This window comes from Ruditapes philippinarum, unplaced genomic scaffold, assembly GCF_026571515.1.
Source record: "Ruditapes philippinarum isolate M1 unplaced genomic scaffold, ASM2657151v2 ctg4610_1_1_1_1, whole genome shotgun sequence".
In the NCBI taxonomy this organism is placed as follows: domain Eukaryota; kingdom Metazoa; phylum Mollusca; class Bivalvia; order Venerida; family Veneridae; genus Ruditapes; species Ruditapes philippinarum.
Window position 1 is genome coordinate 71,651 of NW_026866495.1, and position 17,349 is coordinate 88,999.

Genomic DNA, 17,349 nt, shown 5'->3' on the forward strand with positions numbered 1-17,349 from the left:
TATTTTTTCTATCTTTTGCTGTATCCAATGGAGACATTACGTTTACTTTGATTAATGAGGTCAGGATAAGACGCTATGTGACAGGTATTATATATATATAAATTAATGCATTAAATCACCGTGATTTAATTCTCCAATGACATGACCTTTTTATATAATACCTATTAACCTATATTTTCTTATATAAGAACAATTCAGAGGTCAGAAAAATATAGTTTATCAAATGTTAAAGGGTAGAATAAAGAGAAAAAACATACGTTCAAGTCGTATATTTTGAGTTTAAGAAACATTTAACACTATCAGGACTGTCAGGCGACTGCCTCATTCCATACACACCTAGTTTTTGTAGCAGACGACCAAGGTTCGGGACTCAATGGGGAAGTTACTTACAGACTTGACAGCCAGTCTGATTATTTCAAGATCACTGTCTTAAGTTGGCAATTATATACCGGGCATACGTCCATGTGATAAATGGAATATATTCAAACAATAATAATGTGCCAATATTTGTTATGCATCTTGTGACTCTTACAGTTTTGCTTGTTGACATCACGGATTTATATAACATTAATTGTAATTGTATCATAGTTTGGAGACCTTTCTGTTGAAAATGTGTCAGGGTTAAATCGTATACATATACATGCACAGTGCGTTAACTGGAGTGCGGGTATTAGTTACCCGCACTCCAGAGCATGCCCATTGATTGGCTCATTTTTGCTGGGGTTTACATATTGTGACGGCAGAGAAAGGCAAAGCGACAGAAATATCATATTCAGATGTTCGTTTATTGGTTCATTTTTGCCGGGGTTTCATATTGTGACAACAGGGAACGTGTTTTTATGTTTGACTATGATACAAAAGAGAAAGAACACCAAAACACTCGGTAATCTGATTAATACTCGGGGGCTACGCCCCCTCGTACAAATCAGATAACCTCGTGTTTCGGTGTTCTTTCTATTACTTAACCCTTAACCTGCTGGAACCAAAAGTGATCAGCCTTTGTCACCAGTACAGAGTCAGGCCAGCCTGTACAACCGTGCAGTCTGACCTGACTCTATACAGTTGGCAGCTTAACTTTTGTATTTTTGCATATATAGCTAATTTTAAACATCAAATAATACGTTCGATGTACAGTAGGGTACTGGAAGCTGATGCTTCATCAAAATTTAACCAGTATTTTTTGTTCACTGTAGCCAAATTTTAATGTATATTTTTATATACATGCACAAGTCTTAATAAACATAGTGCAACCTTTTTTCTGAGCCCAGGGCTTTTTTTCACAGATTGGGGAAGCAACCCTGCCCTTAATTTTGGGGGAAAATTTTATCGTATATTTGCAAAAAGGGAAGAAAAAAATGGATGTAGATTCAATTTTTGGGGAAAACTGCAGGATGTTAAAGAATTTTTTTTGGGGGAAGCAACCCTATACCGGCCCCTGCTATAGAAGGAAAAAATGCCCTGGAGCCTATACTGACAACTAGAATTTGATTGACTTATGTTTGTATAACACAGCCCTAATCACCATTCCCTGCTGCCTGCAACATTCTTTATGTCCATGTCAAATATATAACATCAATTAAGGACATTGAAAATTATCTATAATGTGTTTTGCCTTATAAAGTTCAAACATCACTCAGTTTGGCAGATTGTACTGATAAGGGGAGATCACTGCATAAGGGATTGTATAAATTTATGTAAGTTGCTCGTATAAATAACCCTTTATTGTGCTTCAGTTTGTCTTAGTTTAAATACCATTTGTTACCCAATTAGTACATATGCATTTAAGACCACCAATTTGCATTAAGTCATTAGCATTTGAGCAGCGTCACGACAAAAACCAACATAATGGGTTTGCGACCAGCATGGATCCAGACCAGCCTGCGCCTCCGGGCAGTCTGATCAGTAACCACGCTGTTCGCTGTCAGTTTCTCAACTTGTAATAGAGTTGGTAAGCGAACAGCATGGATCCTGATCAGACTGCGCTGATGCGCAGGCTGGTCTGGATCCATGCTGGTCGCAAACCCACTATGTTGGTTTTGTTGTGACGCAGCTCATTTGTACTTTTGTTAAAACAAATGAACACAAGAAAACATCAGAGACAAGGTTAACTGTTGTGATAGAAACATTTATTCTGCCAATGACTAAATATCTTATTGTACAAACAACATCAATAAGCATCAAGACCCACCACTGGGAGGGGGCAACCAGTTGGGGAACCACTCAACTCTTTTTTTACTCTTTCTAAAAGCAAGCAATTAAAAGGTTTAAACAAATCTTTAACAACGGCGACATTGTCGCAAAATACACCCGTCACAAAAGCTTTAGACAGAGATGTGGGCATTATAGATATGCATATATAGGAGATGTGTTCTGGGAAAATCAGGAAATTATCTGGATATTTTATCATCTCTAGTGACCTTAACCTTTCAAATATTAACCTAAATTAAATGTGTCACACTTGTAGTCATAATTATTACTTGTGTTACAATCCATCAATAAATGATGACAAGATGGTGAGATGGTCCCCGTATACAAATTTTGACCTCTCTATGTGACCTTGACTTTGGTAACAGGTACCTGGATTATGTGCGCAATCAGCCTCACAATGGTGAATATTTGTGCCAAGTTAATGAATGTAGAAGTTTGGCTCAAAACAAGCTATTTTCACTGACCTCTAAGTGTGACCTTAACCTTTAACCTAGAAACCTGATTCATACACGTGACACTGCTTCTCATAGTGTTGAACATTTCTATGAAGTTTTATTGGAATCCCACCATGTGTGGAGGATTATACTCTGGACAAATTTCTATATTTTATCATCTTAAGTGACCTTGACCTTGATATATTCACCTAAATTTCATGTTTTATACCAGTAGTTATGATAGTGACCATTTGTGTTTCAATCCCTCAATAAATGATTACTAAATTGTCCAAAATACATTTTCATATTTTAATCTGGAAGGTTTTACCTCTTGTAGTGTCAGAGTTATGTCACAGACAAAGTTAAAAGTGTAAAAACAACCCAACTGTTGCGTGTGACACGTCATCTCAGTATGGTGATCATTTCTGTGAAATAGTTGTAAACCAAACTTGAGATAACAAAGATATGGGCCAGACACGATTTTTGCTGCAAGGTCCTGCTGTGACCTTGACCTGCAATATGGTGATCATTTCTGTGAAACAGTTGTTAAATATCTCATTTGGACCAAAATTGCTGAGCTTATCACATATGCTCCCCCAAATTTTTCGGGGAGCATAATAGTCAAGACCAACAAGAGCTGTCCGTAAGACAGCGCGCTCGACTTTTTTATTGCTTGCCAATAAAAAAAGTTTTTGCAGTAAAAGGCAATACAAGAATCTCTGTATTTTTAAAGTGAACAATGGCCATGAGCATTAAGATATTTAGTGAAGAATTATTTTACTGAATTGTGTGATACCCTTGAACACTGCAGCAAAGTTTGAAATGTTTAAGTCAAAAGAGGGCTGGTAAGAAAGAAAAAAAAACTGAGTTGAGCCTTAAATAAATTTAATAGTATTAAACCCACTTTGAGAGTGAACAAGTGGATAGGAATGAATTTTTTTAGATTTTTTAAGTTTTTTAGTGCTTGCCTATAATACAAAACATTGACAGTTAAGGGCCATAATTCAAATAAAATCTTTGACAGAATTACCTTCTCCTGGACATGTTTGGGAATCATGATTGTAAACAAGTATTCCAACTTTCAAATTAAATATCTCAAACAGTTCAGTCAAAAAGTGGACTGGTACTAAAAACTTAACCAAGATTCTAAGTCGATAAAAGGCCTTAATTTTTAAAACAAATCCTTGACAGAGTTACCTTCTCTTGCGTACAGATGGGGGTAATGATGTGAAATAGCATTAAAAGTTTTCAAAGCAATATCTCAAAGGGTTAAGGCAATAAGTGGATTTTACCCATATTCAATGTATTTTCTAAGTCAAAAAGGGGCATAATTCTGTCAAAAACCTTGACAGAGTTATGTCCTCTTGTCTGTTGATGAAGGTCGTGATGGTAAACAAGTATGGTCAGTTTCAAAGCAATACCTCCAATGGTTTTGAAATAAAGTGAGGTGGTACAAAAAACTTAACCAAGATTCTAAGTCGATAAAAGGCCTTAATTTTTAAAACAAATTCTTGACAGAGTTACCTTCTCTTGCGTACAGATGGGGGTAATGATGTGAAATAGCATTAAAAGTTTCAAAGCAATATCTCAAAGGGTTAAGGCAATAAGTGGATTTTACTTATATTCAATGTATTTTCTAAGTCAAAAAGGGGCATAATTCTGTCAAAAACCTTGACAGAGTTATGTCCTCTTGTCTGTTGATGAAGGTCGTGATGGTAAACAAGTATGGTCAGTTTCAAAGCAATACCTCCAATGGTTTTGAAATAAAGTGAGGTGGTACAAAAAACTTAACCAAGCTCAATACACTTTCTAAGTCAAAAAAGGGCCATAATTCTGTCAAAAACCTTGACAGAGTTATGTACTCTTGTCTGTAGATGGAGGTTATGATGGTGAACAAGTATGGTAAGTTTCAAAGCCATACTTGTAATACTTCTGAAATAAAGTGGGGTGGTACGAAAAACTTAACCAAGGTGTGACGCCAACGCCGACGCCAACGCCGACGCCGACGCCGACGCCGACGCCGGGGCGAGTAGGATAGCTCCCCTTTTCATAGAAAAGTCGAGCTAAAAATGGTCTAAAACTGGTTGTTCTAAAGCTGAAATCACACAATTGTAATTTGTACAGTTACATTCATTACATGTACATAGTTTTTTAACCATTATTAACATGTATTATCATATGTTGCTTAAGACCACCAACTGTACTAAAACTACACTGACAAACGCCACATGTAAATAGTTTTTCTCCTGTATGTATTCTCATATGGGTTTTTAGATGTACTTTTTGTCTGAATGTTTTATCACATAGACCGCATGCAAATGGTTTTTCTAATGTATGTATTCTCATATGGTTTTTCAGACATATCTTTTGTCTGAATGTTTTATCGCACACATTACAATGAAATGGTCTTTCTCCTGTATGTATGGTCATATGTTCCTTTAGCACCATCTTTCTGCTGAATGCACTATCACATATATTACATTTAAATGGTTTTTCTCCAGTATGCACTCTTAAATGTATTGTGAGATAATTCTTTCGAGCGAATTTACTATCGCATTTATCACATTTATATCGTTTTCCTACTTTTTCTCTTTCTCCAGTATGGATTCTCATGTGTTGCATAATACGACTCATTTGCGTAAAACCCATACTACATAATTTGCATTCATATGGTTTTTCTCCTGTATGTACTCTCATATGTTGTTTTACGTGACTCTTTTGTTTAAAACCTTTTCCACATACATTACATTTAAATGGTTTTTCTTCACTATGTTTTCTTATATGTCTCTTTAAATCGCTCTTATAGTTATATGCACTTTCACAAAACGCACACTTAAACTTTTTTTCAGTTGTATTCATCTTCTTTTTTTCATTTGTATTCATCTTCAAGTTTTCACTCATTGTTTGTATGTACAAATGTTTTTTTTCTGTCCTCAAAATGTTCCTTCTTCTTTATTCAGCACTGTATTTAAGTTATGTCCAACTTATTACAATGTATCCCAATCAGTGAAATAAGTACTGTACAATACTGTGGCAAAACTTGACTCCAACTGCATCACAGGTCAGAATTTCTGCAAGAAAATAATATGGAATACATGATTAACAAGAATTTGTAACAGAGTTACCAACATCCTCCGCCTATGACAAGTTTTACATGAAGCACAAAATTATGCTATTTCAAAAGATGGAGCAAAAGTTTGATCAATGCTAGATCTGCACATGCAGGTAGCAATAAATTCATTGAAGAAATATAATAAAATAACTCCTGTATATGTGTCAACAGAAATACATTTGTATACTTGTTATCACTATTTCAATGCCGCAAAATGCAACAAATACAAAATCAAGACAGAATATGGTCTGTTACAGCCAGGGTATATTTCATGCCCAGTCACCAGTCATCAATCAAGGTATGTTTGCAATTCACCAATGACATTTTATTTGCATGGACCTGACTAATTTGGCACCATCCCCTTTAACAGACTTTTAAGGCTTTGACTCCAAAGTGTGACCTTGACCTTAACGTAAGGGTCTAGGTGTTGCCCATGACATGTCATCTTAGTTTTGTTAACATTTTTGCCAAATAATTCTAAAATCCCTTGATTGATGAAAAAGTTATATACCTCACACAAAATAAACTCAAGAACAGTCCATGTCGAGCTTTGACACTCAAGTGTGACCTTGACATTGAAGGTAGGAGTCAGGCTGTTGCATATGACACATGGACTCATTATTGTAAACATTTGTGCCAAGTAATTTCAAAATCCCTTGAACAATAAAAAACATTATGGACTGCACACAAAATATAACCAAAGAAAATCATGCTAAGCTTTGACATCTTAGTATGGCCTTGACCTTGGAGGCAAGGGTCTGGGTGTTGGGCATGACATATCATCTTATTATTGTCAACATTTAAGCCAAGAATTTTCAAAATCCCTTGATGAATGAGAAAGTTATGCACTTCAAACAAAATATATCTTATAACAATATAAACAATGCAACAGGCAAAATAAACATCAAGATTATCACCGTTTTACTCCATTTACAAAAATTTTAGACAAATTCCAAATTGGCCCCCCAGCTTAGCCATATTCAAATACACCGTGCTTTGAATGTGGGAACTGAATGGCTCAGACTATAGCCAGACTGGTTTTCATCTTCAAAGAGGTGTGCATTTGAATACGTTTGAGCTGGGAACCAATTTTGATTTTGTCGAAAGATTTGCGTAGTACGTATATATTGATGTTGAAGTTAAAAATTGAACATCACCGTGGAGAATAATATCTTCTGTGTCAAAAAGATTATTATGATAGGCACCCGGCTAATCTCATTTTCACAGAGTAACTTTCTGCTCATCTTGAAGACTTCTAAATAGTGCTATAGAATATCTTAACATATTGGGATTTAAGTTCCTCGGAAGTTTTACATGTGAACGCAACTTGAATAATTCCCAATTTTAACCTTCTAAAGTAAAACACAATCTTAACATACTTGAAGCCAAAAATACTGATACACAGATCAAATCGCCTTGTAACAATATAATTCTTTGACAGGAAAATCCCTTTTTTTTTTAATCTTAAGAGTCAAAGTTCTCGGCGATGCCTAACCAGGGTTAGGGTACGGATTTTGACAAATATTTTTAACTTTTAAGACCTTTTTTTTAATAACTTGCTTTCATTTAGTACCCCCACAGCATACTGGCTTATGCCCAGTTAGGCTACTGCATGTAACTCCCTGGCTGGGGTACTACTTGCTGAAGCATCATTTTCACTAAATATTTTACCCAGAAAATAAAAAGATTATTTATTCTCTGTAAGTCTGTTCATGAAAAAATTAAACACACTTCTTTAATTTTGCAAAATGGTAATAGCCTAAATATTAAACTAATAGTCCATAGGCTTGATTATTGCTTTTAATGAACATAAGAGCCGCGCCATGACAAAACCAACATAATGGGTTTGCAACCAGCATGGATCCAGACCAACCTGCGCATCTTGGCAGTCTGATCAGGATTCATGCTGTTCGCTTACAACTCTATAACAAGTAGAGAAACTGATAGCAAACAGCATGGATCCTGATCAGACTGTGCGGACGCGCAGGCTGGGCTGGATCCATGCTGGTCGCAAACCCATTATGTTGGTTTTGTCATGGCGTGGCTCATATATTGTGCCCTTTTGCCAAAAAATAATTGTAACTCCAAACCAAAATCTTACAACTTGCCAGACCCAGCCAAATATAAACTTGGCATCATATACAAGTTCAGCCCATATTTATATTAAATCATTGTTTATAATATCTTTGCAACGCCTTTTTACTATCTAATTGTGCACTTACCAAAAAAAAATTGAAAAAAATGTATATATACTGGCATGCGAGCAGTACCCGTACAAAAATCGTAATTACTTGAAAATTATTTTTCATAACGCTCACTCGCCAAAAACTTGATTGTTGCACCTCAACATTTTATAGCTTGTCACACAAATTATAGAAATTCCATTACGTTTTAAACATAGAATAACCCTTAAGTAGTTATGAGGCCTGATATGGGGTACTGAAATTATCCATTATTTTATATGAAGAGAAGTAGTTCCCTAACATAAAATATAACCCATGATAATTACACAATGTTGTTATATCAGACCTATTTTTCATCTATAATTGTTGAAGAGACCATTATCCAAAAAGGTAAGTAGATGTAATTCAGGATATAGAGCGTAGACTAAACGCTGGTATCTTTTACCCGGTACCGTTTCCCCAATGCATTGGCATGCAATGGAGTGCTTGTATGCATGCTATTTTACTTATTGATGCCATAAAATTATAAAATGTAGTAATAAAGGTAAAATTCTGATAATTTAACAGGTTTTCATTGCCCACTAATCTGTACACTGGTGGTATTAGTGGAAACCCTTTAGCAGGCCTTATATGTAGTCCTATAAATATGACGTCGCTTTGAGATATTTTTGCTTCTGGGCAAAGCAACGTCATATCGAAATTGCTCAAAAACCCATAGCATGTTCCGCCAGAAAATCGGGCGGAACGAAAAACAATGAGGACAGCGTGTATTTACATATTTTTTGACCTATTTATGAACAAAACTAAAAAATAAATACCTTTTGTCAAAATAATTAAACTGTCACATCCGAAAAATCATGATTAAATCCTCTCGTGTATTTCAATTCCTTTTACAGCCGATAAACAAATGGCGGCCGTAAAGTGCGCGAAATCTGATTGGCTAATTCAAATGCAAGCGTTTAACTGAGTCAGAACAATCTAACGGAATATTTTTTTAACGAAATAATTGCCCATGCACCGTCAGTGTGTTCGAATATATTTTTCCGTTCAAAAATTTGGAATCAATCTGTAAAGCACCTTGCTTAACCAGTATGGCTGATAGACAAAAATAGTTTGATGTTTATATTTGATTTTAAATTGATAAGTACATCGTTTGACAGTTTTTGTGTATGATTGAGCATGAAATTGAAAGAAAATATGATAAGCTTTTGAATAAAGCTTGAAAGGCAGGACAATAGACATTTTTGGATTTTTTTATGATGCTATGCGTTTTTGAGCAATAACTATTAGACGTCAGGCTTGACCGACAAAAACTATAACAAGCCTGTAACGTCTAATATATTGGACTAGACTTATATGTAGGTATTTGTGCGCATGCGCGCAAGGATGGAATCCCCCGATGTTTACAAGGTCACGTTTAGACAATGCACAGGTTAAAATGATTTAAAATGAAATGTTAAACACATACTGCCTAACCGAAACTTATATTTTGTCTAATTCATACATGTGTTTGATTTGTTATCAACTTTTAAAGAATACAAGTAAAAATCAAGAGTTTAAGCGAAAAATACCGGTACGGCTTCTGTACAGAACTACTCGCATGCCAGTACAGTATTAAACAAAATTATAAGAATTTTACAAGTATTTCTGAAATTGAGTGAGAATAGCCAAATTAATAGCGAGCTCGATGAGCTGGCCTGAAGGGCCTGCTCACATAGCGAGCTTTACAGTAACACTAGTACCTGCTAAGTGATGGTTTTGAAAACTTTCGTTCGAAGTACCGAATTGGACACATCGCAACCTTTCGAAATTAAAGATAACGATAAAAACTGAGGAATTCTGACTGAAAACGGATGTGTAGACTGGTCACCCGCGCACGTCTATGGGAACCATAATTGGACAGGAAACCAGAATAACGGAAGCTGTCGATAAAATATCAAACTGTAAAATGAAAATTGAAGGCGCCATTTTGTTTGAAAAATCTGATAAATTAAAACAATTTTTTGTTGAATTTTGTTGTGAAAACTATCTAGAATGAAAGAAAATGGTCTTAAGAAAGTGAATCCGAACACCAATATCTTTTATTCAGTTGTTAACGCTGTACAGACGTTTAAAGTATTGTTTACGTGACGTCACAATGTAGCGCCAAACAGCACATGCAAAACAAACAAATCAAGTACGCTATTTTAATGTCGCAAACGTTTTAAGTTTTACATTTATTTCACTTTTAATAATCTTTATTTCGCTTGAAAAATTATAGAGTGAAATTAAATAAACAAAGTTTTACCAACGTTTTCAAAACTTGTTATTCATTTAACAACAGGGGCGGAGCCATATTTAACACAATACGTGTAACGTCACAAGCACTCGTCACTGCATTTGAAATAAAAATTAGCGATTATTTCATACTATTGCACGTTAAAAGTACATCGAGCTCGCTTTGAGGCTTTGCCTTTTTCATATTATGCTGGAACAGTTTGACCCACTTCATTGCTTTTTTTTTTCCTCTAGGTACTTTCAAACCATTAAAACCATTTGAATCAATTTTCCATGTATAAAAATTACAGTTATGATTATGTGTAACAGTTTAGATAGTCTGTAAAATAGGAATCCGGGTCAGCTCGGCCCTAAAACATACTCCGCCCCCGAGTCAGCTCGGCCCTATTCCAACTCGGCACAGGTGATGGGGTCAACTCGGCCCACTTTTAAAAATGGGTCAAGGGCATCAAAGGACTCCTATTGTCACGGGCTATTATTATCATTGTCACGGGCTATTATTATCAATCAATGTGTATGTTAAAGATACCGATTAATTAGGTGATAATTATGATTGACTTATTCATTCAAATTTGATTAGTGACCACCTGCAATTAATTAGAAGCTTATGCTATTAAGTAAACATGTTTTTGTTTCATATTTTTTTGAAAATTACTTTACAAACAAAATGCATCTAAGGAAACACATTTTTATTATATTTGTATTCACAGGCACAAGTATCGGACCTGGAAAGAGAAAAAAATGAAGTTATTTTATCAATCTGTTCATATTTTTTCTTCACAGGTTAGATAATCGTGCCTGTGTCTATATTAATTTCATCGAATCTGCAAGACAAATAAATAACTTTTCTTTCTAAATTTACTTTATTTCAGCAGAGGTACAATGTATAATTATATAATAATAACAAGAGCCATGTCAACATGGCCATCCCCCGCCGAATGTGTTTGCTCATTGGAAGAAAGTATATGTAGTAGAGCAGAATAACTCCATTTTAAGAGGTCTTTTGGTAATGAAAACTGGTGGCTTATAGGTGAATTGATCAGATTTGAAACCCTAATGTGAAGTACTGATGGCTGAAAATAACGAAAGGCAATAACTGAAAAATAATGGCAGAGTAGTGTTATCGATTCTTGTCATTGGTGCTGCATTCCTCCTCAGTGAAAATCTTATCGCACCGTATGAGAGTGTTCGAAGTTGATATCCGTCGAAGAATAGCTTTGTTGAGAAAAAAATTGTAATTGAAAAATTAAGTATTAAAAATAATCAAAAGGGGGCGAATGAACGTGTCGAAAAATTATAATAGGTAAGGTTATGCAGTTGCGGGTGGTGGCAGGTGCAGCAGTCGCTCCTGGAGGTGAGATCTATGCCCCCTATGAAGTTTCATTTTGATTATCTCAAGAGGCTTTTTGATTTATGCTCTGGACAAAAATTAAAATTTTGAAAGATAACAAAGGGCAATAACTCAAAAATAATGCAGGGTAGAGTTATCATTCTTGAAGCAATGCACTCCTCCTCAATGAGATCCATCCACCTTTTGAAGTTTCAAGTTGATATCCTCAAAATACTTTTGAGATAAGCTCTGGACAAAATAGCATGAAAAAAACAAAGGGCAAATAACTCAAAGAATGTATAGGAAAAAAGAGTTCATTCTTGCGCACAACAATTCCTCCTCAATAAGATCTAATCCACCTATGACATTTCATGTTGATATCTCAAACACTACTTTTTGAGTTATGCTCCAGCTCAGGTGAAAAATTAGGTAATGAAAAATAACAAAGAGGCAAATAACTCAAAAATTATGAAAGGTAACAGTTATCATTCTTGTGCCACTGCACACCTCCTAAGTGAGATCTATGGCACCTATGAAGTTTCATGTTAATATCTTCATAGGCTTTTGGAGTTATGCTCTGGACAAAAATCAATTTTGAAAATAACAAAGGGCAATAACTCAAAAATCATGCAAGGTAGAGTTATCATTCTTGTGCACTGCACTCCTCCTCAATGAGGGTCTATCCACCTATGAAGTTTCAAAGTTGATAACTCAAATACTTTTAGAGATATGCTCCGGACAAAAATGTCGGACGGAAGGACGGACGGATGGACGGACGGACGGAAGGTCGGAGACTATTTAGAATATCCTCCGCCGAAAATTTTCGGCGGGGGATAATAAGATATTTCTTTTATTCTTTTACCTTAACAACATGCAAAGCAAAGTAAATGCGTTATGGGCCGAGTTGACCCGTGCCGAGTTGGTACAGGGCCGAGTTGACTCTTTTCCGTAAAATAGGTCAAACCATATTGACGCACACACAGCACAATATTGAATATGTATTTCATTCGTTAAGGATAACTAAACGAATCTTACTATAATTTAATATATATAATTAAATACATGAATCTATTCTTAAGCAAAAATAGAAATATTAATACTATAGTATACTGTTGTACTAATCAATTAGATAAAATACTTACACAAACTGTTCTCATTATGACATGGCGTCTTACTACCAAAGGGCAGTAACTCATTTGTTACAGTGCACTGACGATCGAGAGCCCGCACGGACTCGGCACAAAATTATTGGGATATAGTGAGAACCCTGTGTTGGGATATTGTTAAAAGTAATCATGGAAAAAATTATACTGTATTGTGTTTATGTATGTGGTAATAATATTATAATAATTTATACAAATATATATTTTTTTTCTAGAATTACTTTTTACAATATCTCAAGTTGGGAGCACAAGGTTCTCACTTGGTCCAGGACTATCAACATAGGAGTCCAGGAAATCCCAAGCCAGAAAAAAGTATAAGAGTCTCATATCAAATCAAAAATATGTTTAGCCGCTGCAGTTGGTTAATAATAAGCTGATTAAGAGGGGGGGTCAAGAATTTGAACCGAGAAAAAGCTTAATTAGGAAAATGCTAATTTGTAAAGGAAAACACTACACATGGTAAAAAAGAATATAATTGAAAATATTTGAAGAAACCATACAAAGTCAGACCATTGTGCTGTTTTCCTCCTATTTTACTGATAGATTGACACGCACTGACGTATTTATATAAGGTTGTAAACAATATGTTATGTATGCGTCCTCTGGCGAAATCCTTGATTTGAAAACATATGCGTTTAGCCGTAATAATTTTAAACATGCGTACCAGGATACCGAAATAACCTTCACCGATAACCCTGCCAACACTATGCCGAGTCCCTGTGGTTTAGCATACAGTCTTTCTAAAAAATAATGTGAATCTGCATTTACATGCAAGAGATAGTTCCTATTCATATTTCTTTTACATCCCAAAATTTACCCGTATTTCATACAAACACTTGGGAATGTAGTCCCCCGCCCTTCTCTACCCCTGAATATTAAAACTAAAAGCATTATTTATTACAACTTATAAAAGAACTAGTTTTAATTTTTTGCTTATTTGAGAAAGTCAAAGGAAAGGACTGCGAAACTGGCCCGGGCTTTGGCTTGCCCGACTATAGACTACATTTGTTATTTAAAAGAAAATTCAACCAACAACTATATGCAAAATAATGCTTTTAATTTACGCAAGAGCCGATGGGCAATTTTAAAAAATTAAAAACGGTTTGCAGATATAAAAAGATGAAAATTTATAGATACGGGGGGTAAGAAGAGGCCGACTTTGTGACATAAACCAAATTGTCCATGCTTCTTCAACACTATGATGGTTAGATATCACAGGAGATAAGTGTTACCGATGGGTCAAGTAAATAATAATTTATATCACTTTCTGTATAAGACCATAAAGGCACTAGGATTCAAAGCTCACAATTTTTTTTAAATCCGTAAATGAAAAAAAAAAGATATTTGGTATATACTAAATATATAAAGAACTTAAAAATCATAGAAGGTTGCGGAACCGAGTGCCTATGTCTTCAAAAGTTCAACCAAAACGGTGTCTCGTGATAATTAACAATCGTGGCAAGAGCAACTAGGCTAAATGCCACTGTAACACTCGGCCCCTTTGCCCGATTTGTTCATTTTAACCAGTCAATTTACAATGGAAATAATAAAAAATTCCTTAAAAAAAGCCACACACACTCAACAGTTGATTTGAACTTTTAGTACATAAAAGAACTGGAGGTTTGATGTTCAAAAATGTTGCTTAAGTCTTCTGAAATTATTTACATAGAAGAAATGATACGACAATTAATTAACCTTAAAAAGTATTGATTAACAATACGAATTTGTAATAGACAGGTACCTTACCATAAAAAATGTAATGTATATATTTTAAAGATAATCAAAAATATTTCTTCATGTACAATTCATTAAATGAAAGAAACGCAAAGACAATTATATTTAATAATCAAAAGTTATTAAAAATTAATTATGCACTAAATGTTAACCTAATACTATTTTTATAGATTTTAAGAAATGCATTTTAATATTGATGTAATATGAAATAACATACATGTATACATAAAGTAGAGGTGAATGTTTCCACCTTGTCAAAAATACTACATTCAAAATTGACTTTTACAATATATTTAATCGATAGAAAGTTTCCTCTTTTAAAATGCTTCCTTTCAAGAAATACCAAAGCTCTTGACATATTAAATACGAAGCAAGGGACTGATTGAAAAAGCGTCATGACACGATATGACCACATTATACTGGCTTCACAAAACAATCTACTCGAGAAACCTTTTTCTGTCAGATAAATATCAAAATGAAAAATATCAATAAAAGTAAACATATTTATAAGGCTTTACCGCGAGTTATTAATCTGTTTCTGTCAAAACACGTGTGAATGTAGGAAAGATAAAAGACCATTAACTACGGGTAAGAAACATTATTTTTTACTTCCAAATGATTACATCATCAACGCTGTATTATTCTTGTCAAATGCATTTTGTTTGGAAATTCCGGCATTTATTGCATAAGTTGAATGTTGCATAGAGAAGCAAGGTCCTTTTAACTGAGGACGTCCTCAAAACAACAAAATGTTATAAGTGATAAAAACAAGAACCCATGTGTTCAAATTGTTGTCATTACAAAATGAAATAAAAATACCCGATAATTAAAATGCTTTATAACTAAAACAACTACGATTGTCCACCATCTTATAGGTGACTGAATAGTACTTGTATCATAATTTGGGGATCTTTCTGTTGAAAAACTGTCATGGTTAAATCGTATACATAAACATGCACAGTGCGTTAACTAGAGTGCAGGTATCAGTTACCTGCACACCAGAACACGCCCGTTGATTGGCTCAATTTTGATGGGGTTAACTTATTATGACGACATAGAAAGGAAAGGCGGCAGAAATATTATAATCAGATGCTCTATCATTGGTTTTACTTTTTCTCGGAGAACAGGGAACGCGTTGTTACGTTTGATTATGGATGTACAACAGAGAAAAAAACACCAAAAGCACTCGGCTATCTGATTTTACTCGGGGGCTACCCCCCCCCCTCTTACAAATCAGATATCGTCTTTCTATTACTTATACATACTTTATACATAAGGAAATTAAACCGGGCGCATCAATGGGAGGACGTATATTTTATGTTGCCCCCCCCCCAAAAAAAAATAAATAAATAAATAAATAAAACAAATAAATAAATAAAGCAAAATAAAATATAAAATAAATAAATAAAAAGATTAAAAAAATATTCTGATTACAAAGCCCTTAATTATTTTGACATTTTATATGAAGTTGAAAACTATGTTTGATCGAGCCTGCTAATCGACAGTATGGCTATTTCTAAGCACTGTCCATATCCCAAAGCACCGAGTTTACAAACGCAAACTTTAACGATTTTAATAAAATAAATGGCAATATGAGACACTTTAGAACATTCCAAACTTTGGTAGAACGTTAATATGACTTGTCTTGCCAATTTACAAAGCAAGCAAAAGATTCACAAGGAAAAGAAAAACGTTTATTAGTGAGATTTCGTTTTCTCTTCTCGTACCTTTTCTTTTCTTTTCAATTAACATCAACCTTGCCGCTGCGTAAAAAGAACACATAAATGAATACAGTGAATGGTATAATTACACCTTGAATTAAAATGAACTACATTTGTAACTCTTTCGCTTATATGAAGCTGCCTTTGTCTGTTTCACTTATAGCTAAGAAATGTTCTTGCCAAGGAGGATATATCATTGGCCTAACTTGCCCGAAGCTTAATTACTGTCAAGTTCTAGACCCAATTATGATATTTAGTATAAGTACTTATTCCCATCAGGCAGGTGTACTTAAATTAACAAATTAAGGTTATCAATTCAGTACTTCTTTTAATCTTTTGTTTGCGTTATACAGATTTTTTTTGACTGTTAATTGGAAAATTTATATAAAGTAAAGGGTCATTATTTTTGTTATAAAAGGATAGAATGAATTATTTATTATGGACATTTATTTATCTAAAAATGAAAAAGTTTGATTGATGAACATTCTTTCACTGTGGTTTGCACTATAAAATTACATTGATAAAAGTGTACAATCTGCATTGCCACGATGAATATTAACAAGTTCCCTTAATGAGAATTTCCTTTCAATTTATATAATATTGAATCTACAAGTGATTGTGGAAATCTTGCGGCCATTCTAAAGTCTAACAAATAAACAAATTAAGTGATCGAAGAAAGTCTATTGATTTTATAAACAAACAGTAAAAATGAAATATCCGATCAGAACAAAACTGTTTCAGCATGCAACTGATCGCTTCATCAGAGGCAATAAAATTTTATCTACTTATATTCTCTCCATTCTACTGCTATTTCTCCTATCGTTATGACAATTACTTCATTAAGATCAAAACGCACTTTCTTCAGACATTTTTAAAGGCTTAATTTTCCCATCTGATTCAATGTTTTTATTTTTGTTATATAATAAGGTGTAATTATGGGTTAACGTAATACGAAAGGATAAACAAGGCACGATTTGTATCATAAAATGATATGTACATCCTACAAGTACATGAATAAATGGTTTCTTAGTTAAATAGATGCAATAAACATTGTAGCAGTAACGATAATTTAATACAGTATTCGTTTCGGGTGAACTGCCCAGAGTAAATTTCAACCCGTTAGTATCATATTAGTTAAACATGTAAATGTCTTGACTTATTTTGTGTTAGATATAGGTTCTTCATCT

General features: G+C 34.3%; 1 protein-coding gene across 1 annotated transcript; it reads right to left on the bottom strand.

Annotated features, from left to right (window-relative positions):
- Nucleotides 1-2,025: 2,025 nt before the first annotated feature.
- On the bottom strand, nucleotides 2,026-12,719 carry LOC132732654 (gastrula zinc finger protein XlCGF8.2DB-like). Its single transcript, XM_060719126.1, has 2 exons — nucleotides 12,687-12,719; nucleotides 2,026-5,713 (listed from the first exon to the last, which is right to left on the bottom strand). The coding sequence occupies exon 2, from the start codon at nucleotides 5,541-5,543 to the stop codon at nucleotides 4,794-4,796; it is 750 nt and encodes a 249-aa protein (XP_060575109.1). The 5' UTR covers nucleotides 5,544-5,713; nucleotides 12,687-12,719; the 3' UTR covers nucleotides 2,026-4,793.
- Between the last annotated feature and the right edge of the window lie 4,630 nt (nucleotides 12,720-17,349).